The sequence below is a fragment of the Thermobia domestica genome, chromosome 8 (genome assembly GCF_964235325.1).
Source record: "Thermobia domestica chromosome 8, izTheDome1.hap1.1, whole genome shotgun sequence".
NCBI classification, from domain to species: Eukaryota; Metazoa; Arthropoda; class Insecta; order Zygentoma; family Lepismatidae; genus Thermobia; species Thermobia domestica.
In genome coordinates this window covers 54,458,596-54,486,451 of record NC_137461.1, presented here as the reverse complement: position 1 = coordinate 54,486,451, position 27,856 = coordinate 54,458,596, and the positions used below count along the sequence as shown (strand labels likewise).

General features: G+C 35.0%; 1 protein-coding gene across 1 annotated transcript; it reads right to left on the bottom strand.

Annotated features, from left to right (window-relative positions):
• Positions 1-2,481: 2,481 nt before the first annotated feature.
• LOC145691739 (uncharacterized) lies at positions 2,482-17,043 on the bottom strand. Its single transcript, XM_081767071.1, has 3 exons — positions 16,922-17,043; positions 8,678-8,871; positions 2,482-2,618 (listed from the first exon to the last, which is right to left on the bottom strand). Exons 2-3 carry the CDS (start codon positions 8,868-8,870, stop codon positions 2,491-2,493), a joined length of 321 nt encoding a protein of 106 aa, XP_081623197.1. The 5' UTR covers position 8,871; positions 16,922-17,043; the 3' UTR covers positions 2,482-2,490.
• Between the last annotated feature and the right edge of the window lie 10,813 nt (positions 17,044-27,856).

Below are 27,856 nucleotides of genomic sequence, written 5' to 3'. Positions count from 1 at the left end.
GAGTGCTCCTTTAACCGTGCATATTCGACGATAACCGTTTACGATAAGATAAAATTCGTTGCGCCATATAATTTTATGATAAAATTACACGCATCTCTTTACTTTATTTCATAGTTCTACCATATTCACTTTTTAATATTCGGCAACAGTTGCCATCGAAATTCATAGTTATACGCAAAATAATAATAATAATAATAATAATAATAATAATAATAATAATAATAATAATAATAATAATAATAAAAGAATTACAATATCAATTACATAAACAATACCTTCGAATAAAGAAAAAATAACTGTCACGCTGGGATTCGAACCCGAGTCACTGAAATGGCAGTTCTCTGCTTTCACACTTGATACACATATAAGAAAATAAACTAGTAGCTATGTTACATAAACATAACACACACTATTTCTACACTTGTTGATGCAATTCAAAGAATGCGAAAATAATATCTGCCGGCTTTTCTTCTTTAGAAATTAGAAGTCACGGTGAGGAAGAATTGGAGTAATATAAATCGGGACCAGTTAAAAACAATGAGGTAACCTCATCTTGAAGAACGCTTCGCGATATTTTCCTCATTGACGAAGGTCTATATCACTTGTTTTTGAGTTAAAGAAGGAAACCTCGAGTAAGTCATTGTGACACTCATAAGGAATATCTCCTTATACGAGTGTTAGTACGAGTATTTTGTGTATAGTCTTACATGCAATGCTTTTAACTAGCTAATAGTTTAGGTGGAAGATGAAGTGACGAGGTGGGTAAGTTTTTAGCGCATTGAACTTATATTCGTCGGTCCCGCGTTCAAATCCCGGTCAGGTTCTAACTTTTTCAAATGTTTCAATTTCAATTTCAATACATAGTCAGTGTGACAACCAAGATTTTCTCTCCTCCAGAAAGAAAGAAATGTTGGAATGAGGAGAATTGGGAAAGGTCTCTCAATGAAGGCAATCATTTACTAACTTATTTCCAGCAGTTGTTCTAGATTTGATATTTTCGTCTACTTTCAAGCATTTTCTGATTTATGTGTGATCAGTGTTTTTATTTCTTTGTGTGGAGAGACTTTTGTTGTTGGGTGTACATAGATTTTCCTAACACGAGTAACACTATCTGCTATTGATCTAAAATATTCCAAGTATTTTTTCCTCTTTCTCTTTCTTTCCTTCTTTCCTTTTATTTCTTACTCCCGAATTTTGCGCCACCTTACTTCGGCAGCCAGGGTCGTTGCCCTGCTCAGCCGCACCATGACACGGCACTAATCAATACCTACCTGCAACACTTTTCTCTGTTCACATGAATCGTAACTGGGCTGTCGTAACAACTTTGACTAACACTGTATACAGATCCACATGTACGTTCTTTCAACACAAAGCAGGTGATGTCCACTGAATACTTTTAATCTAATAAGCATTTTTATATTTCTCATGCCTTTCAGGCTATATCTCAGGCTTTTTTGACGTGAGGCCCTTTGATCGCGGGGTCCTTTTGACTCGGGGCCCCTTTTGGATCAGGGCCTTTTTGACTCGCGCCCTTTTGCCGGGGACCCTTTTGACCAGGCATGTTTGGACGCAGGGCCCTTTTGACTCGGGCCCTTATAACCGGGGCCCTTTTGACCCGAACCCTTTTGACCCGGGCCCTTTTGACCGGGGCCTTTTGACCCGGGCCCTTTTGACGCGGGGCCCTTTTGACTCGGGCCCTTATAACCAGGACCCTTTTAACGCGGGGCCCTTTTGACGTGGGGCCCTTTTGACTCGGGCCCTTATGACCGGGGCCCTTTTGACGCGGGGCCGTTTTGACTAGGGACTTTTTGTCCCCGCCCTTTTGTCCGGGCCCTTCTGACGTGACACCCAGATTTATATGTCAAAGCTATCTGGACTCCAAGCGTAACTTGAAATTTACACTTGTCAAAGCCATACACAGCCTTAGGATTTCTAAAGTCAAGTCTATCGAGGAAAATCTAGGGCAAACTTACACTTATTGAAGACGTGCTTGCTTGGTGTATTAACTTCTTTATTAATTTGATGCTCAATTTCTAATGAGGAACATGTGGCTGCCTTTCGTATTATCTTAAAGGGTACAAATAACAAGTTTGCTGATCTTCCGATCAAACTCCTATTACTCTATCTACTAATATTGAGCTAAGTAATTTATTTTATTACTTATGTAAGTTTTATCAGAAAATATTGAAATATGTAAGTACTTTAAATACAATGAACTAAACTTCGATAAGAAACGCATCCTGAAAGTAAGAAGGCACAAATTAATATGATTTGCGGGTAAATGTGATTATCCATATTAGCCAAAAAAGATCGCATTGGCAACACGTGTCTGCTAGATGAGCATATAATTATACTTTAGTATTAATATGGACCAAATAAAAAGTAAAATGATTTCTTAACAATATAATTTATTACTGTATTATTAATATACACCTACTAAAAAGTAAAATGAACTCTTAACAATATAATTTATAGTTAAAACTGTTCTTTCTATTTATCATCTTCAGGACAAAGCGTTACTGTACATATATCTGTTTTGTTCTCACGACAGTAGCAAACATTGCAGGCATCAAGTCGACAAGGAGATTCTGTACAGGGATCTCCACACAAAGGAAGATCTGAAAAATAGATAAACAATCAATTATAACACTCATCTACCAACCTCTTGATGACGCCTTGGCTATTTAAAAGACAGTTCCTGGTTTCATCTACAGGTGACACTACTTTGAGTACAAGTAGTTTAGTTTCTTTTTGTTGAGATTTAGTTTTCAGTGTCAAGAGGTGAAAAACTGTCCCTAAACAAACAATTGAGGAGCACTATAACTCGACGGCTACCTAATGGAAGTTTCTACATTTATATTTCCAAGATGGCGTCGTTGAAATTTGACATGATGAGAAGGTGTGCGCGAAATGCCCCTTTTACCACTCACAAAAGATGAGTGTCTGTAATTTAAGTATTACTTTGTTTTTAGTCATGTATCAATTATTGCTAATATTTAATCTCTAGATCACAAACCTAAACTCTGATATATTTTACAGTCAGTTGACTTTCCGCTGTCACATACAGAGAGTAACAAAGTAACTTTGTTACTTAAGAATGTACAAATTACTACTATAGTGAAACCTGAGTTGAGTTGATTTTGAGTTTAACGTCCCGTTCAGCAGCGAGGCTATATGAGACGTGGACCTACTGATTAACGTGGAATCCGAACCACATGAGCTCCCGCCGGGAATCGAACCCGGTAGTGAAACCTGAAATACTGTTATGTATGTTTACGTGTATATGTGTAATTGTATATGTACGAATCCGCTTGTGGAGATCAAAAGTGTAAAAACACTGCCTACATTATATACTATTGACTGTAGGATGGGGTAGATAGAGTTGGGCTACTTGTTTTAGAATAATAAACTATAGGAAGTCAAGATAGCTATTTGGTTATATTTTCTTCCTTGTGCAGAAGAAAACACACAATTATTTACGTTATACATATGGTGGGAAAATTTTAGTCACACTTGCGGGTAATAAAACTAATAATTTCTCATTAGGCGAAGAATTATTTTTCTAGGAATACATACATTTAAGGCTGTCATTGCATTTAGTTTACATGATTTTGCTTTCATATATTCTCAACCAAAAGAGAGCTTAGCAAGTCCCACTCTCACTCATATACAATGGATATCTGCGAGTCCAAAGCAGTAAAAGCTTGCTTCTGAACACATATTTTGCTAATGCTTCAGTCGAGAAAACTTCTATCCCTCAGGCCTTCCCTGCCACATTAGAGTTTTAGATAACCGAATTTGTCTTACATATTTTTTTTTGAAAATAGATACTGTTTATGTTACGTACGTACACTTATGTTCGAGATTACCTTACTGAAAAAATATTTCCATATTTCAGCTTGAAATTCCATGAAATTTGGAAGAAAACGAATCCGATCTTGATTTACAAGAAATAGTTCTAGTTCCAACGGACGATGACTATAACACTGAAGAAGACAGGGGAGCTGACAATGAGACTGACATGAATCGACTACCGCCAAGAGTATTGAGATCTACTGTTGAAGTAAGCATTATTTCATAAGAATTTGAAGATGAAAACATGAAAGATACTGACAGGAAGAAAAGTATTTATAATAGTGGTGAACTTCCTTACGAAAAAGGTAAAAAAATAAGTCAGTGGCTAGGCATACAAATTTTATCTCTGAACGTGGAGTGTGGTCTGGGAGACATGATGTATTCACAAACAAATCTCGAGGGGGAGACAGAGATGAAGTTGTTTCCCAGAACAAATACTTGATGCTTTATCCTACAGAGTGCCAACATTTTTCTGATGACGTTATTGAGCACTTTTGTAAATGTCAAATAGATATGTTACACACACAAATCGTACAGTCGACGAAACAACAGATGCGAATAGAGTATATACAAGGTCTGTATGATAAGTAATGAGACTCGCCGCGCCGCGGCGCGCGTGTCGCTGGAGCGGGTTTGTCGGTGATGGAGGATGTAGGGGGGGTCCGAGCAAAGCAACGCACCGCGCGTCAGTTGGCTCCGAGCCTTAGTGGAGCGCGGACAAGCCTTGGACAAAGCCCTTGTGAACATTCTTGTCACGGCGGAAAATCAACAAACATGGAGGGTTCCATCGAACAGCGTTATGCGATCAAATTTTGCGTTCGCCTGGGGAAAACGGCTACTCAGACGCTTTCTCTCATCACGGAGGCCTACAAAGAGGAAGCCCTATCCAAAGCCCAGGTGTTTCGTTGGCACAGTGCGTTCCGGAACGGCCGGGAAAGCGTTGAGGATCTGGAGAGGGCTGGACGCCCGACAACAGTGACTACGGACGAAACTGTGGCAAAAGTGAGGGATCTCCTGAACTCAGACCGTCGATTATCGTTGAGATTGATTGCTGATGAACTCGATATGAACCACACAACAGTGCACAAGATTGTGACGGAACAATTGGGAATGAGAAAAATCTGTGCGAAACTGGTGCCGCGAGTGTTGACTGACGAACAAAAGCAACGACGTGTTGATTGTTGTCAGGAACTGTTGAACCTCATGAACAGTGACCCTAACTTTGAAGATGACGTCATAACAGGTGACGAGTCGTGGGTGTTCCAGTACGACCCTGAAACGAAACGTCAAAGCGCGGAGTGGCACACTCCTGCGTCCCCGCGCCCCAAGAAGGCCAGAATGTCGAAGTCAAAGGTGAAAACAATGTTGATTGTTTTTTTTGACAATGTGGGGGTGGTCCACAAGGAGTTTGTACCCCAAGGACAAGCCGTCAACGCCGCCTTCTACAAACAAGTCCTTGAGAGACTGCACAGGAGCGTCAAGCGGAAAACACCGGCGATCGCTAGCCGGTGGAAGTTGCATCACGACAATGCCCCTGCCCACACCGCCTTCTTAGTGACCTCCTTTTTGACCCGGATTGGGGTGGAAGTCCTTCCACAACCACCCTACAGCCCAGATGTGAGCCCGGCCGACTTCTTCCTCTTCCCGAAGCTGAAGCCACGCTTGAAAGGAACCCGTTTTGCAGACGTCACAGCCATCCAAGCAGCCGTGACCACATTTCTAAAGGACATGCCGGCTGCTGACTTCCAGGGGGCGTTTGCAGCGTGGAAACATCGATTGCAGAAGTGCATCGACGCAAGAGGAGAGTACTTCGAAAGCTTTTAAGTCCCTGTACAGATCAGATCAATAAAACAATGTTTCCAGACCTGGTCTCATTACTTATCATACAAACCCTGTATTGTGGTTCTGCTTTTAACAGGGTATCTGACACAAACATTCTTAAGCATGTTGTTGGAAAACAAGGCTGATACCCACAATAAGATTTTGCAAATACTGTAGTATGCGAAGAAATCGATTTTATGAAAAGTAGGTTCATATGTCAGACAATCTAAAGCTTCCAGAAAATAAAAAAGTGTGGCAAAGTTAGGACATATATTTCTCTTCTAAATAGGAAATTTACTGAGTTTAATAAAAATAAGTTACCTGAAATATCTATAGATTAAACCATGAGTCCTTATTTTGTCGTCATATCAACAAACAGCATACCCACGGTATGCCTTTGCAATTGGTTACAAAGTGTGGTCTGCTGCTACACGCGAGATATACCTGATGACATTTGAGCCTTACCAAGTATCTAAATCTGTTCATTTACAAGAAAAAGACGCATTCCGTTTGGGAGCTGTTGTGCTCGAGATGGGATCACGTCTGCCTCGTGAATTAGCTCCTCATAATTTGTATTTTGACAACCTTCCACTAAAACTTTCAAACTGTAATACTAGTGGAACACATTAGGGAAAATAGAACTCAGAAATGCCCATGTAGAAGACACAAATCAGATGAAGAAAATGAATCGAGAGTCGATGTTTCTCAAGTGCATCAAATACACTACGACTGTCAAGTGGAATGGTAATAGTGTTGTGGCTATTGCTTTTAAGTGTTACTTCTCACTGACGCTTCGAAAGTTGATAGAATAGGAAAAATATCAAATTGAATGCCCATCAGTTGTACAAAAATATAACAGATATATGGGAGGGTAGATAGGTTGGCAAACCTTTTCACAGTAAGCGCGTAGGTTACATTGGTAAAAGGTGATGGATCCTTCTGGTTGTGTTTGGAATTAATGCGGCGTGCAAAAATGAATGGCTAATATTTAGAACTACAGTCACTGGCCGTAGATTTTCGTATTGTGATTTCAGGAGAACAGTAGTGCTAACCTACTGCAAATAATTTGGTAACCTGCCAAAAGAAGTATTATGTGGGGGCATCACGTGTTTCTTTCTAGCAACGAAATAGTGCAACTGTTGACGATCACGATCGTGTGGATTGTCCCCAAACAAGATGCGATTTCTTCCATAAGACGACTAGAATAGTATGGGTAGGGTGTGAGGTTGGATTACATCAGCTTTACTGGTATAAGTTCCATTATGCCAATCGCTGAAATTGTTCAAAATCCGAACGCAAGGTTGTCAGAAAAGGCAAACAAAGTATCAGCTTCATACCTTAAGGTATTTTATGAACTGTTTTTGTTTGTGACCTTAATTTATGCAAGATGTATCCTGTAATGTGTGTCCAATCTCTTCCGTAGATTGATTTGTAATTGTATTCGCAATATATACATGAGGAGTATATATACTTACAATAAAATTTCATTGACATTAAGTTTACATATGGCATAAGTTTGTACTTGTAATGCCCAGTCTAACCTGTAAATCAAACCACGGTACCGGTGTCCCGGGGTATGAGTTTATCCAAAATAAAATTAAATATGTATTAATGAGTAAATTAAATAAAAACTTTTATTTGAGATAACTTTCTATCTTTATATATAACACCATGAGAAATGCTGGGTTAATAACAATCGTGGGTATTTTAACACGTATTGCTTTTTTATCAAAAAACAAAAATAAAAAAAACAATATTCATAAGTCAGAATATAGCAACGGTTATTTGTCCATATCTTTTGAGAAAGACTAGTATAACAATGATCTAATACTATTTCCAACAACACAAGTGTCCGGAAAGTATTATGATGGCTGTCAATGTAACCACTTTTTCAGATTTCTACTTACATCAATCGAACAAATCTTGCAATAGATAATAGAGAGTTGTTCACATAAATTTACGTTTATTCCTTTCATTAATTGCCAAACAAAAACTAATGATATTTGTGTTGCTGCGGAACAGCTATTGGAGATTAATTATGCAGTTGCTGAATGTTTTCTATGTCTGATTTCAAAGATATGTGGAAAAGGTTTGAGAACATTTTTACGAAAACGCAAATGAGATAACTTTATTTCACACTGTGTCATACATCTCGTTTATCTTAATCGATTCAACAAATTATTTCGATTGACCTAGTGTAGAACTCAGTTGTCAGAACGTTCGGGTAAAAGGTACATGATATAAGAAACCATTCTCTCATCCCGATATATTCCAACAATGAATGTGTCCAATTTGATTATTGAAGTATGATGTAATCACATTATAACTTTATGTAAGTGACACTATTGAAACCAGCAGCTACTATTGATATCGTAGTGTATTATTGGAAAGAATTTGACAAAGTTTACATAACTTTTACAATCTCCTAGATATTTAATAGCGAGGCACAAATAGGGGAAGATATGAAGTATCTATCCTCTTACTTAAAGGTATACAATATTAATAAATTATTGCTCAGCTTTTAACTTCCTTTATATATTAATGTATATTGACATCTTTCTAATATTTTACCTATTGGTTAAATAAAGTTATTTCTGACTTAAGGCAGAGTGCACAGTGTTTCAGTGGACGAATTCTTATATCCGATTCAAAGGTTTATAGTTCGATCATATACATGAGAGTGTTTAATGAACATAATTTTGCCTGCGGCTTTTCTCGGAGCTGTTGCTTTCCCTCACTCTTCCCCTGGTTCCATGTGAACAAAGAGCATAATTGTCACGAAAAGAAAAGAAATGTATTTTATTTCATGACCATTTCGAACCATTAGTTTAGTTTGTCCCCTAGTTGAAGTTTCAGTATTAGTTATATTAAAATATTATTGCTGATTTCATATAAAATATTATTGCTCTCAATGTAATTCTAAATAATATATTTGATGTGGCGATGTCGACATTAATAAAGAAGTATACCTAATTGCGTAATTTTGTATATTTTTTCTTACTCGTTAATCCATTGTTATTTCCTTCTTCTTTCCTGTATGCACTTTCATCTGTAACATTAGGCGAATTCTTTTCAATATTTTCAAGCATTTCGGCAATTCTTTGATTCGTATTTCTCATTCGTGGTGCTTGTTTCGATGTAACTCCAATCAGAATTATACAGATTGGGAAGAACACTTTCTTCAACTGAGTCATTCTGAAACAGAGAAAATATATTGGCAATTATGTATTAACAACATAAATTATATTGTATTCTAATTAAATTGCAAAGAGAAGTGGCGAAATATGTACTCACATTAGAACTAACAGTTATGAAGTAAAATAGTTTTTTGTTCACTTAAAAATATTTCAATGTCCCTACGTACATATGAATAACATTTATACATATTTAGTGAACCCAATAAAGCAAGTAGGTTAAGTCTGTATTTTTAAATTTAAAACGAGTGTTAACAAATCTTAATCGATTGTCCGAACATACCCTTCAATAAGTTTGGCAATTTTTGAATTTCGAGTAATAATTATAATAGTATTTCAGACTCCGGTATAGTACATTTTTCCACAAGTGAAGACTGGAAACAAATGCAAGTACTAACACAAGTATTTTATATTATTTAAATTATTTAAAATATTTATCAGTTTATTTTCTTATAAACATGTTTCCAACTCACATTTGAAATTAGAAACGAATGATATATAAATAATAATTAGATGTTATGTTACATAATAGTAAAATGGTTCTATATCTGTAACATAAACATTTAATGATTATGCATATACTTTTTGAATTTACTATGAAATCAAAGTTTAACAAATTAAATTTGCAATAAAATTTGATTTTAAAACAATTTCTTACCAACAACATTACTACCTTTATCTCGTTAAAAATCACCACAAAAACATATTTAAATTAATTTCTTGTATATGCTTTCTTAGTGTGTACTATTGTTAAATTTAGAGGACAGGAAGAAACACGAATTCGAAACAGAATCACTTTAAGATAACATAACCAATATTTTCACACTTGCATATTACTTTTAGTAAGGATTTTCTGGTTTCATATAGAGAACAATTAACGTGTTGAAATATTAAGGGATAAATCAGCTTTATTTGCAGTTCACTAAATGACGATTTTACCAAAGTATTTTCTATATAGGATCACATATTTAAAGATCACTGGAATTACCGCGCACCATATTTTCTCAGTTGTAATGCTACGAAATTGATCCAGGTTAGTGCTGTTATCTAGTTTAGATTATGAAAGACATACCGTATCAGCGAGGCACTAGTTGCTGCTAGATGTGGTTCATGGCATGGCGAAATGCTGTTTTGCTGTAATTTCTTCTAATTTATTTCGTTCGCAGATTTCGAGGTATATATCGAAACACTTAGTGCATTTTTATATTGTGTATACAGTGTTTTAGCGTAGTGTGTTAGTAGTAAGTTCATGATAAATCTCTTTATATGAAACGGCGTGAAACTGTTGAAGGTTCACTTTTTCTTTCTCGGCGTGGAATGGGGTAATTGCATGCATGTCATCTATTGTGGGTGGTATTGTCCCTTCAAGAAGCAGTTATCAAAAAACCTTATGCTGCGTTTCTTTTTCTTTTTTAAGTTTATTGCAAGTGCCATCACACTATATTAGGCAAACAGAGAAGTGCAAATGGACATTGGAACAGCTGCAAAACGCCATAGAAACAACAAATGGCGGAAGAAAATTAAAGAAGCAGCAAAAGATTTTGGGATACATGAAGCTACATTAAGAACAAAACTGAAAGCTACAACTGTCTGTTTTAAGAAAATGAGAAGAAAATCTGTTTTCAGCTTTACACAAAAAGTGCAACTTGCTAGCCACGCTTTACATTTAGCCTGTTTCTTTTGCGGAATGTCTCCAATTGAACTACGCAGAATCTAATAATAGCAAGCACTATTTTAATAAAGAAAATCGACTTGCTGGGAAGGATTGGTTGGAATTGTTTTTAAAGAAAATTTCCCCGCTAAGTTTAAGGAAACCTGAAGCAATTAGTATTAACAAGGTCGATGAATTCATTGAAGAAGAGGTGAAGAGGTATTTTAAGAACCTGACAGAAGTAACCGAAAATATTACCAGGACTTTTTTTTTATCCAAACGGAGTGAAAGAGCTCGGAGCAGTTATATCATGGGAAAACGGCAAAACCGTTACAAAGCTGCCAGGTCTTACATACTCCTATGTTTGTCTACCCAAGAAAATGCATGTCACGTCAGCTGCAGAAAGGATGACCTACTGGATATACCTACACAATATTCGTGAAGGAGGACCGACGCAATATTCGTGGGTGGACCAATGAAAAATGTTTCTTCGAGTGGCTGTAACATTTTGATCTTATTGCGAAACCAACCAAGAGATAATTCAGTCCTACATATTTTGGACGATCACACGAGCCATATTTCATTAGAAATTTAAAATTTTTGTAAAGAGAAAGGAATTGTTATGGTCACAATACCACCGCATAGCTCACATAAACTTCAGCCGCTAGACCTCACCATTTTTGATCACCTTAAAACATATTTAGCCAAGAATGCACACTGTTTGTGAGAGGCTACGTTAGTGAAAAATTTCTCCATATGACTTAGCCGAGATCATTAATAGAGCTTATCTGAAAGCAGAAAATATGGCTAAAGCTGTTAAAGATTAAAAAACGCGTGTATTTGTCCTTTGGAGCCGAACACTTTTAGAAAAGAAGATTTTGAAGTTGCTCAGCAAGTCCAAGCCGTAGAACTTGAAGATGAAAGAGACTTCTGAAGAAGTGAATTCGCAATTGCTTTCCGATGCCCAAACTATTATAGGCCTGCGCCAAAATGAAAAACCATCATCGACGAAAATAGGGCTAAATCGAGAAGAACATCAACTACCTGGAACATCATCACAACTTGTCCAACCGTCTTCTTTACAAAATCAGAATTTGAACGTCTCAAAGATTTCTCCTATCCCATCCTGGCAACTCGTCGAAATAACAAAAAACATTCAGAAACAAACAAAAAACAAACTTCTACTTCAACCAAACGAATATTGAAAGATACTGAATACACAAAGATCACTAAGCGAAGAAATCACCAAGAAAGCAAAGTTGAGAAGAAAACATGAAATTCAATGTTGGTGGAAAACGTGGAGACAACCTGAAGAAACAAATTAGAGGTAGGCCTAAACGTACAGATCTGAATTGTATAGACTTTTACTAATGTGTAAATGAATCGCGCAGGTCTGTACAGTCAAAAAAAGTTTTTGGAAAGTGATTCTGGTGCTAGTAACTAATGTGTGCCAATACCCAATGAAATGTGTGGAATTACCCGATGTAGTGGGAAATACCACGCGTTTCCCGTTTTCCACAGAATTTATTTTTACAAAACCTATGGAAATCACGGAGCACTACCAACGACCGAATATGAACCTAGAATGATTAAGTTACAACATACATTTTCTTCGTGTTAATTTGTTTGATTTGTAGTGAGATATTAGAAAATGTACCTTAAGTGCGTGGTATTACCCCACTTTCCCCTACCATTACTGGGTTAGCTTATATTTTCATCGTTAAAAACGTTGTCTTTTATGGAACTAGCAAGGAGAAGAATTAGTTACCCTCAGCGGCTCAGTGTTCTGTTGGTGCTAAACTGATGTCCGAGTACCTAATCTCATAAAATTATAGATGTAATGTGGAAAGGATCGTAAATCAACCTACCACTGAAAATGTTAACAACGCAAATATCTTTATTTCTCTAGTTAGGTGTCATAATAATAAACGGCAAACACTTTGATATGTATCGCGCTAATATTGAAAATAAAAACAGAAAAAAATGTTGTCACTACCTTTGCAAATACTAGCCTGTAGGACGTTAATAGATATTTCTACATACACTATTGTCTGTGATACTCTCGACGTACTTGGCAGAGTAACAGCATTGTGGAAATTTAATTCCAACTTCAAAATGAAATTAATAATACAGAATTACACAACCTTATTTAGAAATGAAAATTAATATTTTCCATAAGCTTAGCCACGCACTATACGATCTATTGGAATTGCATATATATTTTTACATACATAGTGTGTCCAGTGGGAAAGGTTCACGCCTCACACAGCCACACAAATAAAAGTTCCGTGTACCGGACCCAGGGTATGAATTCGATGTATATTGTTACATAGAATCAAAATTTAGAAACATCAGAACGATTGAAAGTGTATATTTTTATGGGGGGAAAACTTGAGTGATTTTAGATAGGGAAGAAACAGGTAACACAGCCATACAAAATAGTAAGTTCTGTGTGGCAACAATCAGGGTATGGATTCAATGATTCGATATGGATTCGACATAATCTAACTTTCGGAAACTCAGGATAATGGACTGTGTAATTTTTTATGTGTGAAACGTTTAACTATTTTTGGATAAGAAAGACAAAAGATTATCGCCCATAAAAAATATTACACAGTCAGTCGTGCTGGGGTTTCGAAATTTTGATTCTGTACATCAAATTACAACGAGTCCGGTGCACAGAACTTTTATTTCTTTGCTGTTTTGGCTTTGTTATTATTCCAAAGAAAAAAACGCGGGACCGAAACCAAGTTTCAATATTAAATAAGTAATTATTCATTATATTTAGTATATGCTCATAATTTGGTAGTGCAGTCTACTAACGACGCAAGCTTCAATTTCTTAAGGGGAGGCAATTGGAGGAGCAACTTTTTCTTTTCTTGTAAATCAAATATAATAGATTTACATTACTTAATCTACATTACATGACATGTCTGGGGCACATCCATAATTACACGGTTTCAGGCAATCAAAATTTAGGCGTACTCTCCAAATGAAAAAAACAGCTCAAATTGCTTGATATGATTTATGTTAGCTTTAGTAGTTTAGAAATATGCATGTCGATCGCTGTTAGTTTTAGTAATTTCCAGACTCAAATAGGACAATGTTGAAACAACAGTATTCTTGGGGAACACAATAGAATTAAAAATTAAATAAAAAAAAAAACATGATCACACAATCTGAACATTATTCACTGTTATTTAAAAGTTAGACTGACAAAAGGCTTTAGAATAAATTATGTTATTTATTACATCAATACAGTATATACTCTAAATTAAATCATTGCATATTTTGTCACCTCTCCTTTCGAAACTCATTATATTTCACTGAACATGAAAAACATGTTTTTGATGAAATCTGTTATATTAATAAATGAAATGTGCCATTTCTCAACCACGCTTAAGATCGTACTTTGATTTATGCATAAAATAGTAACATTGTTTTTTTTTTTTTTTTTTTTTTTGTTATTACTTAACATTTCTATTCTGAGCTCTGATGTTTTATGAGTGGTTCATTACTAGAGGTACCATTCTTCATCATCTCTAACAATACTGTACTTAAATCTTGGAACTACATAAGCGGTTTGTTTTATATCTGCAGTGTTGCACTCTGGTAAGCTTTTTCTCCCAATTTGCGCATGTACGTGTGTGGCCTCTATTTTGCTAAACTTTCAGTTAGAATGAGATGGACACTGGAAATCCTCGATGAGCTTTCCAGATACACAAACTCTGCCATAGTTTGGATGATTTCGTCCGTTCGTTCAGTAACTGCTGTTCCTGATGCTAGATCGTTTTCAACGCTCTGCCGAATACGACGAGTTGTTGCACACCAATTAAACACGTTCTTGCGATTCAATACCAGTCTACCGCAAAAATTTTGAATAATCTAAAATGTCTCTGTTACATGTTTGCCAACTTCAAACATAATTTGAGGTGAGTACGCTTCCCCATAGGTCCCTTTGCGACAGATCTTTAGTAGCTGCTGTCCGTGGAAAGCTCCGTACATAACGACTTCTCTGGTAGACATGACGAAAGATGTTTCTAATGATTCTGTGGCAAAAAAATAATAATCAGCTTCCCTACTGACTAGATTATGCTTATAGTGGATTTAATACAGCAACCCGCTTTTATTCATAGACGCTCACTAAACATGTAAGTCACCCTATATTGCAATGTCGCTGATTTATTATACACATGCGTCAGACTTGGCAGGGTAAGCTGTTGTAATTAAAGAAATATAGTCGTGGTGAGTACCATGACTCACATTAGTACCAATAAGGATTTGTTCTTTTTTTATTACACAAAGACAAATTAATCTGAAAACTATGAAACCACACGATAAAAGTAGAAACTAAAAATGAAACTCAGATGGATATGATAATCAACTTTAATGAGTTGATTATAGTTTTACGTCCCTTCCTGCAGCGAGACTATATGAGAAGTGAACCAACTGATTAACGTGGAATCCGAACCACCTGAGCTTCCGCCGTGAATTGAACTCGGGTCTCCCACGCCTAAGGCGCTTATGCTAACCGCTTAACCACAAAGGAGCTCGATAATTAATTTTAAGGGATTTGAATTATTACTTGGTGCTTAAGTAGAAGCATGTAGTCTACTGAATGCCAATCGAGGAGAATTAATGTTGCTAATTTCCAAATGGCAAAAGGGATGAGATTAACTTATATCGTTACGATGCTAGTACATAGTTGAAATTGCCCGGATGAGGAGTAACGTGTGTAGAGGACTGCTCTTAATATAATCTTAGGTTTATAAATTCAAGTTGCTGGATTTCCAGGAATTAATGATGAAATATATGAAAGAAAAGAGACCTCCTACATTGAAATTCTATTCGATTCTTATTGTGTTATCACCTCGTTAAAACCAGCATACTCTATTACATAAGCATATTGGATTACAGTCATAGTACACTGCATTATAAAACAACCAAGCGCATGTTCGTGAGCTCAATGAATGATGATTATGTTTAGGTTGAATTCTGTCAAGTTCTTTACAGAGAGAAATGATGCGGAAGTTCGAGGTTGTTGGAAATATTTCGCTTATAGGGAAACAAAATAGAATGTAAACAGCATAATAAGCAGGGATTGGAAAAATGAACAGAGTCGATAAGAATATTGTGTGACAACAGGGTATCAATACCTCTTTAAGATATTTTTTAAACTAAGTAATAAATGTTTACGGAATCGCTCCTGTTTCTCACAACTATCAGTGATGCTGCCACTTTCTTCTTTTACACCTACATAAGACAAGAAAATGAAAGCAATTTCGGCGTTCAATATAATAAGAGGACATCAAACATTAAACGTTTAAATTTAAAAAATAAGACATTTCCAAGCATTGATAAATATCTATTTAAGAGTTATTGAAAAATATGCAATTCCAATAAAGTGTATATTTTTTTTTTTTTTTGTATATCGGTATACCTTGAAAACATTATAAGGGTATTTCCAATAGCGATGAACAAATGGTGATGCTATCTTACATCTTTAAATATAAACTCATTTTGAATACTGCTGGGCAGTTTCTGTGTTTGTTGTTTCTATTACACAAGAGATTTTTAAAATATCTGAAAATACCTTGTTGTTTAACGTTGTTTAGCAGTTAACTACTACAAGCGTCATCCAAAAACACCTAAGGAACATATAGAAAAAAACTAACGAAAAACTAAGGGAAAAAACGAAGGTACAACAGAAACGACATATGGTATTTGTAAAAGATCTTTAACACGGGAACTCTTACTTTTCAATATATTCGACATACACATTCGAGCATCTCCCATTGCTTAATTCAATTTTCTTATAACGTCATTGTACATTGTGGCAGTCAGTTTATTCAATCATGAAAGACAACGCAATTTAGTTGATCTGTAATGGGAGAAATGCTTTACTGAATGAGTAAACATTCTTCTGTATGCAGAAAAATAATTCCTATAAGACTCTTGAGTTTGAACCAAAACGGCAAGACGTTGTAAAGGACATGAATGCTACTGATCTCTGAAATCTCCATATGTAAGTGAAAATCACAAATGTAGTAGGTGATTGATTGTATAAGGTGAGAAGTACATATGGTAACTATGATTATGCTTAATAGTGAATATCTCCTACATAGCAGATCTTTTACACCACATCGTATGTTTTACAACTATAAATACTTTTATTCCTGAAAAGTATCGTATTTTGAAGAATTAAAGAAATATGTGTTAATATCCTCTAAATGAGTTAAAGCTTGCTACTAGAAAATATAAATTCTCCAAATTTTCTTTCATGAATACCTGAAATGTAAACAGCGAAAGAATACAGCAATACACCTAATTTCTTTGTGAAGATACAACAATTTTCCTAAAACGAAAACTACATTACACCTTTCTTAAATTTATAACTTACTTTACCGTATACGATTATCAGGATTTCACAGACACAGGCAATGTAGTTAACAATATGAATACAGAATAACTAATATTTATTTCAAATGAAATCAAACTTCTATGATTGACGTTTTATTTATCCACTCTTTCACATTTGTTTAAGTAATTTCTTTTATTATTTCCTTCCAAGTTACACAGTAGAAACTCTTAAAACCTCTGATAGTCTTAAATATTTTAAAGAAAATATTATTAAGTCATAAATGTGATTTTACTTTTTTATTGATAGTTAAGGATTCCTTATGAATACTCGAATACATTTGATATATAACCCTACACTTGAAAATTCAAAATATGTATTTTGATCACGTGTAACAAATTTTAAATACCCATGAAGATAACTCTTTTATTACTTGAAGCTGTATATAACTTGCAGTCCTTTCTTCGAGTAGATTTTTTAAAAAAGCTTTCCTTCATTTTACACTTACTTTTACTGTCTGCTATATTAAAAATTTATAGATTTACAATATATTTATTGGAAATATAATAAATTTTCTTCTCACGATGCTTTCAAAGATAAACTAAATTAAATATCGAGTAAAATAAGAAATAACTTATACCTAAGGACATGTGCAATTAACAGTGGTGCTATTTCATTTTCTAGTGCCTTGTTATTCCAAATGTTAAAGTCGTAACTGGTTGAGAGATGACAAAAAAGAAACAAGAATCAACTTTCAAGCAGAATGAAAATAACATGCCATTACTTGTGTTCGTCGCTTGCATTACTATTTCCAAAACTTCTATCCAACTTATATATTTCAGCTTAGTTAAAGTTGTATTATGACGCAAATCGTCTTAATTTACTACTTATAAAAAGGGTAGTACAAAAGTCATTTGCATAGACAAAATTTGTTAGAACTGGATAGTCGCACACACACACACTGTATATATAAAGATAACAAAAATGCTGGTAATGATAGATCTTCAATATACAGTGTTGATTTTTTTTTCAAATTAGACCTGCTGTTTTGATTCAACAGGTTCAACATTGGTGTCTCAATTATACTTCAAAATCAAATTTGCCAGTGCAAGTGTTAAAAAGTAAGAGTCAGTTCACGCAATAATTGCTTAGAAGCCTAGCAAAAAGTACACCGTAGGAAATATATATATCACTATTCTCGGTTGCAGTAACTAGGATCATGTAGTCCAATGCAGGATAAATTACGGGGATAAAATCGTGGCAAGTTGAACGCTGGTTGTGGAAGTCGCTCAAGATGAGAAAAGTAAAATGCAATTATGCTACGTCTCTACATATCCAGAAGCAAAATTCCTGGGCACTACTGGAACAAGTGTTCAAATTGATATATCTCTTACTGGCAGCACTTTTGGATTTGGTGTGGTACACTACCACAAAATCAACAGTTCTTATGCAATGTCTACGTAAATGTCTGATATTCTTCTACAGGTAATGTGATCCTGAGTCTGGTTTGGAACACAGTTAGCTTTAGATACTCCCTCTTGTGAAAGTCTAATAGCACTAAGTCAGGTGACCAATGTTACCATGCATTCACCAGGAAGCGCAGCGTTTAGCAACTGACGTGTTTTATGACCGCACTATGAGGATCAATACTAATACTGAAAATACAATCAACGCTTTAATATCAAGAAAACGTCATCCAGATACGGCTAGAGTGTATTTTTCAGATTATGTAGGTATTGCTCTGATGTTAACCTGTTAGACAGAAAAATTCGACCTAATGAAACATTAGGTGAGAAACACTGCTTTACACTCCACACAATCACTCGAGTACGAGTTTGATATTAAGGTTTCACAACTATACGGGAACTACCAACATACTAGTCTTCAGTGTTGCACATGCTGACTCCACTTTTCATATCGAAACTAGGCTACACTCTGAATACGTTGCCAGTCTCTTGGTTAAGATGCTGTATTCGTGTCTTCTGAAGCCATTAACATATGACAAAGTCCTGAAGACAAACTTACAAATCACGTCAGCGTCTTGTGCAACCTTCTGTGTTGATTGTTTCGGATTAACTGTTACCTTCGAAGATATATCAATACTCATGAAGCACGAAGTTGCAATTTGCGGTCTTTCGTCTTTTAACATTTGAGTTATGCAATGAGCATCAAAATGTGTTGTTGGAACGTTGCTACCTGATTTATATGACGCCTGTGGTGCTCTTCTTCTGCTTCATTTTGAGAAATTTTAGCTGCATAAAGGGGTATCATTTAAACATGTTCTTGCATTGAATACATTTCACTTCCCGAGAACACAGAGGAAATAAATGGAACAAAATTACACTAAATTGCGCCACAGAAATAGCGTTAGAGACGATAGAGTGACTTGAGCCACGTTGCATACTCACGCAGCTGCAAGTGGCACATTAATTGCGAAAGCATTGCACTCTAGAGATAATAATTAAATTTAATGAGACGTGTAACAGTTGTATACTGTACACGTAGGACGTTTCCAATTATTTTCAGTTGTCTCACAGGTCTAGATACGTACTATTTGTTTTTGATCTTGAAAAAGCAAGTACGATCCACTAGTCTGATGAGAACTTTCCAGTACATTCAAAAAGGTTAACGTTTCTCAATGAAAGGATGACCAGTAGTACAACTGAACGTATCCTTCTCGCAAGGTTCCATGTTATGAAATGGTGTTCAGTGTTATGAGAATATTTAGCTATACAATTCCATATTAGAAGTGGGTTTCAACACAAAGACAAGGACTTTTTTCTGTCTCAGAGTTATTAAAGGTTCGTACATTATCTCGAGGTTGTGTGTTCCGCACAACAACTAGGTTCGGAGACGATAGAAAACTAATCTCGAGGTGACCACAACAAAATCGAACATGTGTCACCGTGTTGCAACCAGATGCCTTACTCCTATGGCGATTGAGGGCAGTATTGAAAGCATATTTATTCTTGATTGTGTTACAGTTCTAAATGTATGATAAGATAAGTTAGTTTGTATTATATACAAGCTCTAAAATTTAACTAATAATCATATATCTCATTGGAAACAGGAACGAACCGCGTATTTCTGTTTATCATTCTTCTCAAGGTAGTGGCCAAGTGACAGACAGGGAATGTGTGTCAGCAAACAACTGGGCAAGGGCAATAATGCCATTTAAGGAAAGTTAATAAAAATAACATAATCTCCCGACGGAGGAGTCTTTTACGATTAAAAGATGACATTTGCAGAAATAAGCACTTTAGATATCAGTACATTATTTCTTGTTTAGCGACGTTCCAGTACAGGAAGTAATAACTCAACATAATACTTTTTATGTTTGTATTAGTTAAAGTAATATTATTAGTAATAATACGTATCAAGGGAGGGTATAATTCTAGTATTACGTAAAACAGCTGCGTTGTTTTTCTTAGATTATGGATTATTTTTTCCGAACCATTTGTTATCTTGTTTCGAATTCTATGCTTTCTATCACCGCCCGCCTGTGTACCTCACCATCGAGATTTATGATATTCTTGTTTCTTCAAACTCGTGCAATTCATGCTTGCCTTCCATTCAATTGTGAACATAGTACAGGCAGCGCTTTTCTTTTAATTACAATTGGGCCGACCATCAGTGTATGGCCAAAACTGCTAGTCTAATTTGGAAAATTCCATCAGTTTTAATTGATAACCTAACATTTCATTTAATTTTATTGTAAACACATTTTCTCATTCCTGTAACCGTAGCAAAGTGTGCCTATGACAAAGGACTTTTGTCAAGTTCTGTACCATTTTTTTTAAAATCTTGTATTCATATGCTGAAACTAAAATGTAATTCAGGGGTATAGAAGCAAAACCTGTTAAATCTATTTATCAATTTTGTCATGGAGCGAAGAAAAAGTGACGCCCTTATGTTTCAGAACTGTTGAACATTTTTTTTTGTTTAGATTTCACTCATTTGCATTAAGTAATGACCACTAAACAGAAAACGTTCTTCAACAATTCTGAAACATTAGAGCACCAGCTTTTCTTCGTTTCCTGACAAAATCGAAAAATAGATTTAGAAGGTTTTGCTTCTATGCCCCTGAAGTCTTCTGTCTAAATGTTTAAATCATGTTTTATGTGATTTCTGCATTGAATATTTATAAAAACAAGATGCTATACGCTAATAAGTCCCTTGATCTACAATTTAATTTTTCGTGTGTGTCATACGATGTAGAACACATCTATCAGCGTTTTAATCTTAGATTTTATAATTCTTTAGACTGTTTCAAAATCACACCTACAGAGTGTCTCAAAAGTCCCCTGACATAGAGAGCTCTGTTATTATCAGAGTTATAACGTGTAAGAGCGGAAACCGTCTTCAAATATGGTATTTTCAATGTAAATGAAAGATTATTTTTAAATTGTAGAAGCAGTTGGGAGTGTACCTCTTTATGCACCCAATGTTGAATGAAAATGCAACGTTCCTCTTTAACTAGACACAAAATAAAAGTGAATGAAGTTACTGTTATTTACTCTAATGTGTCGTTTTCCACAATTTAATTTTATACGTGCCTCACACGATGTAGAACATCATCTAAATACAATACGAGTTGGTACACATTAAATTGAAGAATTAGTAGATAAACGAGATTTGAATAAAAAATAATCTGTATCTCTGAGTCGACACATCCTTCAAGACTATATGACTAAAATTTCATAATTGTCCTCTGAGTGTAAGACACACAATGATGTTAATAATTTAGGGACTGAAACTTGGAATGAATAAAATGGTAGGAAACTAAATATTATCTACAAGACACACATACGTGCTGTCTCTTCAACATAATACCAACTAGAAAACATCTGGTAATATCAATAGAGTAATGATCCCTTCCAGTATAAGCAAAGAATAGTGAGAGAAATACATTCCACAATGTCCATGAAAGGTATGATAAATAGATTAAATTATATTTATAATAAACGTTTACTTTGCAATGGCTTTTGTATCTTTAAAAATTGTAACGCTAGGTATCTCAAGCTGTTTAAAGAACATGTCATCTCAAAAGGAAGGTATTCGTAGAAACCGCTCAGTAATGTATTATATATAAATACATCACGGAGCCCTTTCCACTAAAGTAATAATAATTAAAGCGAATTGATTTTTTTAAAATTTTTTAAGCCATAAGTGTATATGTACCCGCGTACAAAAAACTTGTAAGATCTATTCCTACCTATTTTTCTACAGGGAGCTACTATTTCTTTGTTAACTACTATATCTCATAAAACAGACAGCTGCCATCAATAATATCAAGTTTTTTTTATTTTTTCATGGATGGTAGTTTGTACTATTTTTGATACTTTACGTCCTAGCGTCATCTTATGGTCACAGTATTTAGCGTTCTTTATTTCAAAGTGTAGGTGAATTTCTTTGTTTTTATGAATCTTATACCTTTACCTAGCATTCAAGGACATATGAATAGGAGTCCTGGCAAGTATTGAATCACCACTACAGCAGGGTCCTTCAGTGGATGTAATTGCACGTTTGAATTGTTTCACCATCTCTGGAAATGACATCCCACAAAAAATACATCCTGTTATTTTTCTCTATTTTTAAAGTTATATTTTACCCTGTCAACTGCTATACTAGAAGAAAAAGTTTTAGTCCTTTCTCTCTGTTTGATTGCTTTTTTATATTACCATAATAAAGAGGAGTTAATATTTAATGTGACATCATAGTCATGCTAGGCGCTCACTAGCGCATTTGTTCATTACCCCAGGCATCGGTACACTGATGTTTTTAAAGTTGCATAGTTTCTCGAAGATTTCACGGTCCATAAATGAACACTTTGGAAAACTAATAAAACCTTAATTTATTTTCATTGAAACAACTAAATACAGTACCAGTAAAATAATTACCCTTTAAAATTTGCTTTTATAATTTGTTTACTATCGTAAACTGACTGATTTATTCGAACAGTAACAGACACAACTGCTACTTTATGAGAAAATTGTATCCCAAAAGGCTGTCCTGTTATTAATACAAGCTAAAAAAAGAGAAAAAGGAAACTCTCAAGGAACGTTCACAATATAAGTGACGACAAATGCTAAGTTTTAGTCTTCAAATCGATAGACAACTAACCAATTAAGATAGCATCAACTGATTGTTCAGTATTCCGCGCAGCTGAAATAAATGTTAATACAATTTAAAACATGAATATGTCAAAGCAAGACATAAAAAGATAATTGGACAATGTAACGAAGGAGAGCACAACCTATGTATTAATGAGCAGAACTGAGTAATACTATTATATGAATGTTTTCTTCTATGGAAGTGATATCCGTAGAGAAAAATTTAGTGTTTTCTTCTAATTATATGACTTGAAATGCATTAATAAACAATGATTTGACATTTGTGAATTGTCTAATAGGCACATTCTATCACTCAATATTTAAAAACACATTGTTTAAACGTACCTTCTAAAGTACCAGACACTTGATCAATCAAAATATGACGTAGAAGTGATAAGGGATATTAACACAACATCACCGTTCATTTTGTACAGAGTGAAAGATGGAAAATAAGATGTATTGTCCAGACTTGCACCAGTATTCGCATTAAACAATGCAAAAAATAATATGTCTATCTGTGTGTTCCGTACTCTTTTCTCTACCATATTGCTTAAAGCGTATTAAGGGTAAACAAAATACATTGGATAGAATGTAAATAGTTAGAGGATCCATTTTATTAATTGTTTCAAGTTGAGAAAAGTATCGTTTGAAAAACAGGTATAGGTATAGGACGTACGTTTTGTATTAGATAAAAGAACACAGCAGGATTAAAATACCCTATTAAGTTGATTTATATACTTGACTTGAACTCGTAAATGACTAGTGCGAACATATAGTAACACTCTGTTATGCAAATAATAAATGGTCCAGGGCAAATTATAGTGGCTCTATTTTATTTCTTTTTTAAGTGTCTCAAAAACAGTCAAAAGTTTTGTTTTCTCAAACAGAAAACTTCAGTCTGTAATGATTTAATTCAGGGATATTCTAAATAAAATTGCCAGACAGAAGATCTCTATAACTTAACCACCACAAACCACCATACCTTTTATCACTATTTCTTTTTAAGATATTTCATACATATTAACAATTTAAAATAAAAATGTAATTTCTTTCCTCCTCTCTTAGTTAGAACTATCAGACCGGGAACTTATCTCTAATAATTTATTACAGACAAGTACCAGTTCTCATAGTTTGTAATAACTAAGGCCTGGGACATTATGCCCTATAAAACTGTAAAATATGTATGTAAATATGTCATAAAAACTTGACAAATGTCAGAATAGTTAAAAAAGTAAAACAAAAATGTCATCTCCCCGAAACACAGGAAAAAATTAGAATATCAGTACTTAATTTACAAACTCATTTTTAGGAAAAATTCTGTGGTTTCATTTTGTGGTATCTTTCAAAATGTTTTATTTGAACGTAGTTGACAGCTACATAAGGAACATTTTCCACTTGTGTTTATAAACAGATTTCTTAAGAAAAGTTCTGTCGAATTATTTAATGTTTTATTTTACTAAGGTTACGGTTACAAAAGGAACATTTTTCAATAAAACAATTATAGAAGGGTTTTGAACAGCAGTCGTCTTAACTTGAACAGCTTGTAACGAATGTTTGGATCTTGTGATTTCAGTCTGTTTTGGTTGAACACACACACACACACACGCGCACATAAAAGTGGAGAGAATGTATATATATATTTGAATGTCATACTATGCTATACACTTGAAAATGAAATATAAAGACCGGAAAAATCAATAGGCAAAAGTAATTTTAAGTATTGCATTGTGACAGGAAGACCTACTCTTCTGTGTAACTTCATCTATCATCTACAAGCAGCGACTTGTAGCGTAAGAATGTACTTTCCACATAGCATGAACTAAAAGGAGCAAACCTCAAACATACTGTATCTGCAAGTGTTAAATCTTCTTCATCATTTTTAAGAATTAATTCTCCGTCACCACTCAGAACAGCAACAATGTTGGTGAAAGGGCCATATATATATAATTATTGTTCAGGAACTTGTCTTTCACACTGAACTTGCCTTTGACCAAATCTGCTGTTGGTCACTTTGCTGTTGACAACTTTGCTCTAACATATTCTACGGTTTCAAGACAGTCTTTCACACTGACAAGGAAACCGATTCAAGTGTGACTAAAATTGTGGACGTGTTCATGCGCAATCGAAGTGTTTTTTGTGGACAATGAATTCCATCAAAGAGAGAAACCCTCGATCTCAACCGTTCCATAGATCAAGACGGGTAAGGAGAAAGCTGATGCTCTTATATTTCGTGAATTTTCGGCTATGTTGCGATTGAATACGTTTGAATATTTCGTTTCAACTTTAAGGCAGATGCACCAGAGCGAATAAAAGTGGTGTTGAATGTTGAGATGAGTGGCATAGCTTTTACCCAGGGCCGGGAAAAGAAGGGATTATGAGGAATTACAAACGGCATTCACATGGAGAACAAGATTGTATGATATTGCTTGGCTAATATATATATATCATATTTTAGTTCGTAGAAAATTATATATATATATATATATATATATATATATATATATATATGAAAATTTGTTATCTGTATTGCGAAAGGAAAGAATATGTTATTATATGAACAACAATACAAGCAGATCTTCGACACAAGGCTCCAAGAGACAAGTAAACCTTTTTTAATTACAAACGACTGCCAGTTTGAAACTTTATCGGTGAATTATGCTAATGTTCCTAATCGTTAATGTACTGCAAACACCAATTTTTGTTCCAATTTTGATTCGTATCGGTTGATAATTCCAGATATTACGATTATTTGGAAACTTTAAACGGCTATCATTTTCAATTTTTTTCAACGGATTGTTCCGATTTTCATCCTTGACTATTATATTCTAAAACACATTTTGGGCCATTTTTGTTCTGATCTGTTAATAATTCTACAACGTATAAATGTTTGGAAAGTTTGGACGGCCACCATTTTTAAAATGTTTCATCCTTATTGACCTGATGATGCATTTATTCGATTCAGCGTACCAAGAAACTTATACATAGACACCTTAGACGCCTATTTCAGGCAACAATGCAACTCCATTATTTTCGCCTTCCCTCTGCAAAATATTCTTCCCAAAGAATTTTTATGGACTCTTCGGTTTTGTAACCATTATGTCTAAGGCGACGTATTATTAAAGTTTCGTGGATGAAGGCATTGTTCATTTTTAAAAGACACATTTACTACGTCTACAAATTCAAAAATTCGAAAAATATCGGACCACCAGCTTTCTTCTTATTCCTCTATATCTCCAGGACGATTCTGATCGAGGATTTTTTCCTCTAATTTGCTTAATGCAGCACAAAAACACTTCGTTTGAGCTTAAACTCGTTCACAATTTCGTGTCACACTTGAATCGGTTACCTCGTGAGACCATTTGTCTCCAATCGCTCAAAGGGTGACACCAGAAACCAAAAATTTGCAGAAATGTATACAATATCATATCTTAATTTAATATTATTAACCAATTCCTGAACAATACTAATACGTGCTGCATCTTCAGTTTGAAATCAAACAAATATTTCGGCAAGAATAGGCAGATTGGCACAGTAATATTGAATTACTTTAAGCCATATTCCCCACCGTGTCACCATGTCCCACGTGGTGGCAAAGTATTATCCGGGACAGCCTCCTTTAGGGCCTGGCGTGATGATGGACACTTCAAGAAAATTTTCTTCATATTTGATACAATGCGATCTATGTTAGGGTATTTTGCTCTAATTTCTTTACATAGTCTATGGACTCCGTGCACCAGACAGATAATGTGGATCATTTTGGTATATAGAACTTCCAATCTTTTCCTGCTTTTACCATATACCTTGCTGCATCCGTTACAAATACGAGAACCCTGTCATGAGGAATTCGTTCTGGAAAAACCACCTGCATTCCTTTTTCAATTCAGCCAGTGATTCTAGAATGGTTAACCTTCTCCAACTGCTCAACATGCACATGGAACATTTCTTCAGACTGTTCCTTTTCCAAAATACCAAGCACAACATTGGCTATATATCGTCTGCAACAGTCTGCCGTTTCGTTCACTGATAACTAGAAATTTTTATTTTTCATTTTCTACCGGATATTTCACATAGTTTTACACTAGGCACTTTCCAGATAGGCCTTCTTAGTGTGGATTCGCGAGGATTTCCTTGTCACAGTATTTCTCAAAAAAGTCACGAAGATTAGGAGTTCCCAACTTTTACAGAGATATGTCAGTTACTACAAATGCTTTACACAGGTCCTTGGAGAAACACGACATTCGGTTGTCAGGGACGATGTGACATGTTGAAGTAGCGTTTGTGATTTCGCTTTCTCCTTACATTTTTTTATGCTCCGTCGTATCTAAATGTTGCAATACAGAAAATATTTTCGAATATCCCACACTGGATTCACAGAGTTTACAGACCAATATCTTTGTCATCTGTAGAGAACACATTGCTACAAAATTCTGCAACATATGCTCTCAACTTCAACGAAACAGATTGCTTCACAAGAGGCACTTTCTACACTTGCTCCGCTATACGCCTGGCTAAAACTGCAGATTATTTTGATTCAGGTAAAAATAGCTATTTTACAGCACAAAATGCTAGTTTGTTTGTTTTTGTTAAAGAGGAAAAATTTATAGAGGAAAGAACAGTTGTAATTGTCGTGCATACGTTCAACAATGACCAGAGAACTTTCTGCGTTAAACTATTTTAGGCGTTATTACGCAAGGATGTATTATTTTTTATGTATTATATTTTAAACTAGTAGAAAGCCAAATTCGTTTCGCATAGTCTGATGCAAGTTCAATCGACCACAGAGAGAATCCGGATTTTATTACTTTCGCAGAAGGCCTATTAGAAAAGTTAAGAAGTTATCGATTTGTTTGTGTAAGTATATTGT

What these genes read in the sequence shown, in the direction of transcription:
- LOC145691739 (XM_081767071.1), bottom strand. Translation starts at nt 8,870, where the DNA reads ATGACTCAGTTGAAGAAAGTGTTCTTCCCAATCTGTATAATTCTGATT. An exon ending in AAATAACAATGGATTAACGA is followed by an intron (nt 2,619 to 8,677) that starts GTAAGAAAAAAT and finishes TCTATTTTTCAG; the next exon opens with ATCTTCCTTTGTGTGGAGAT.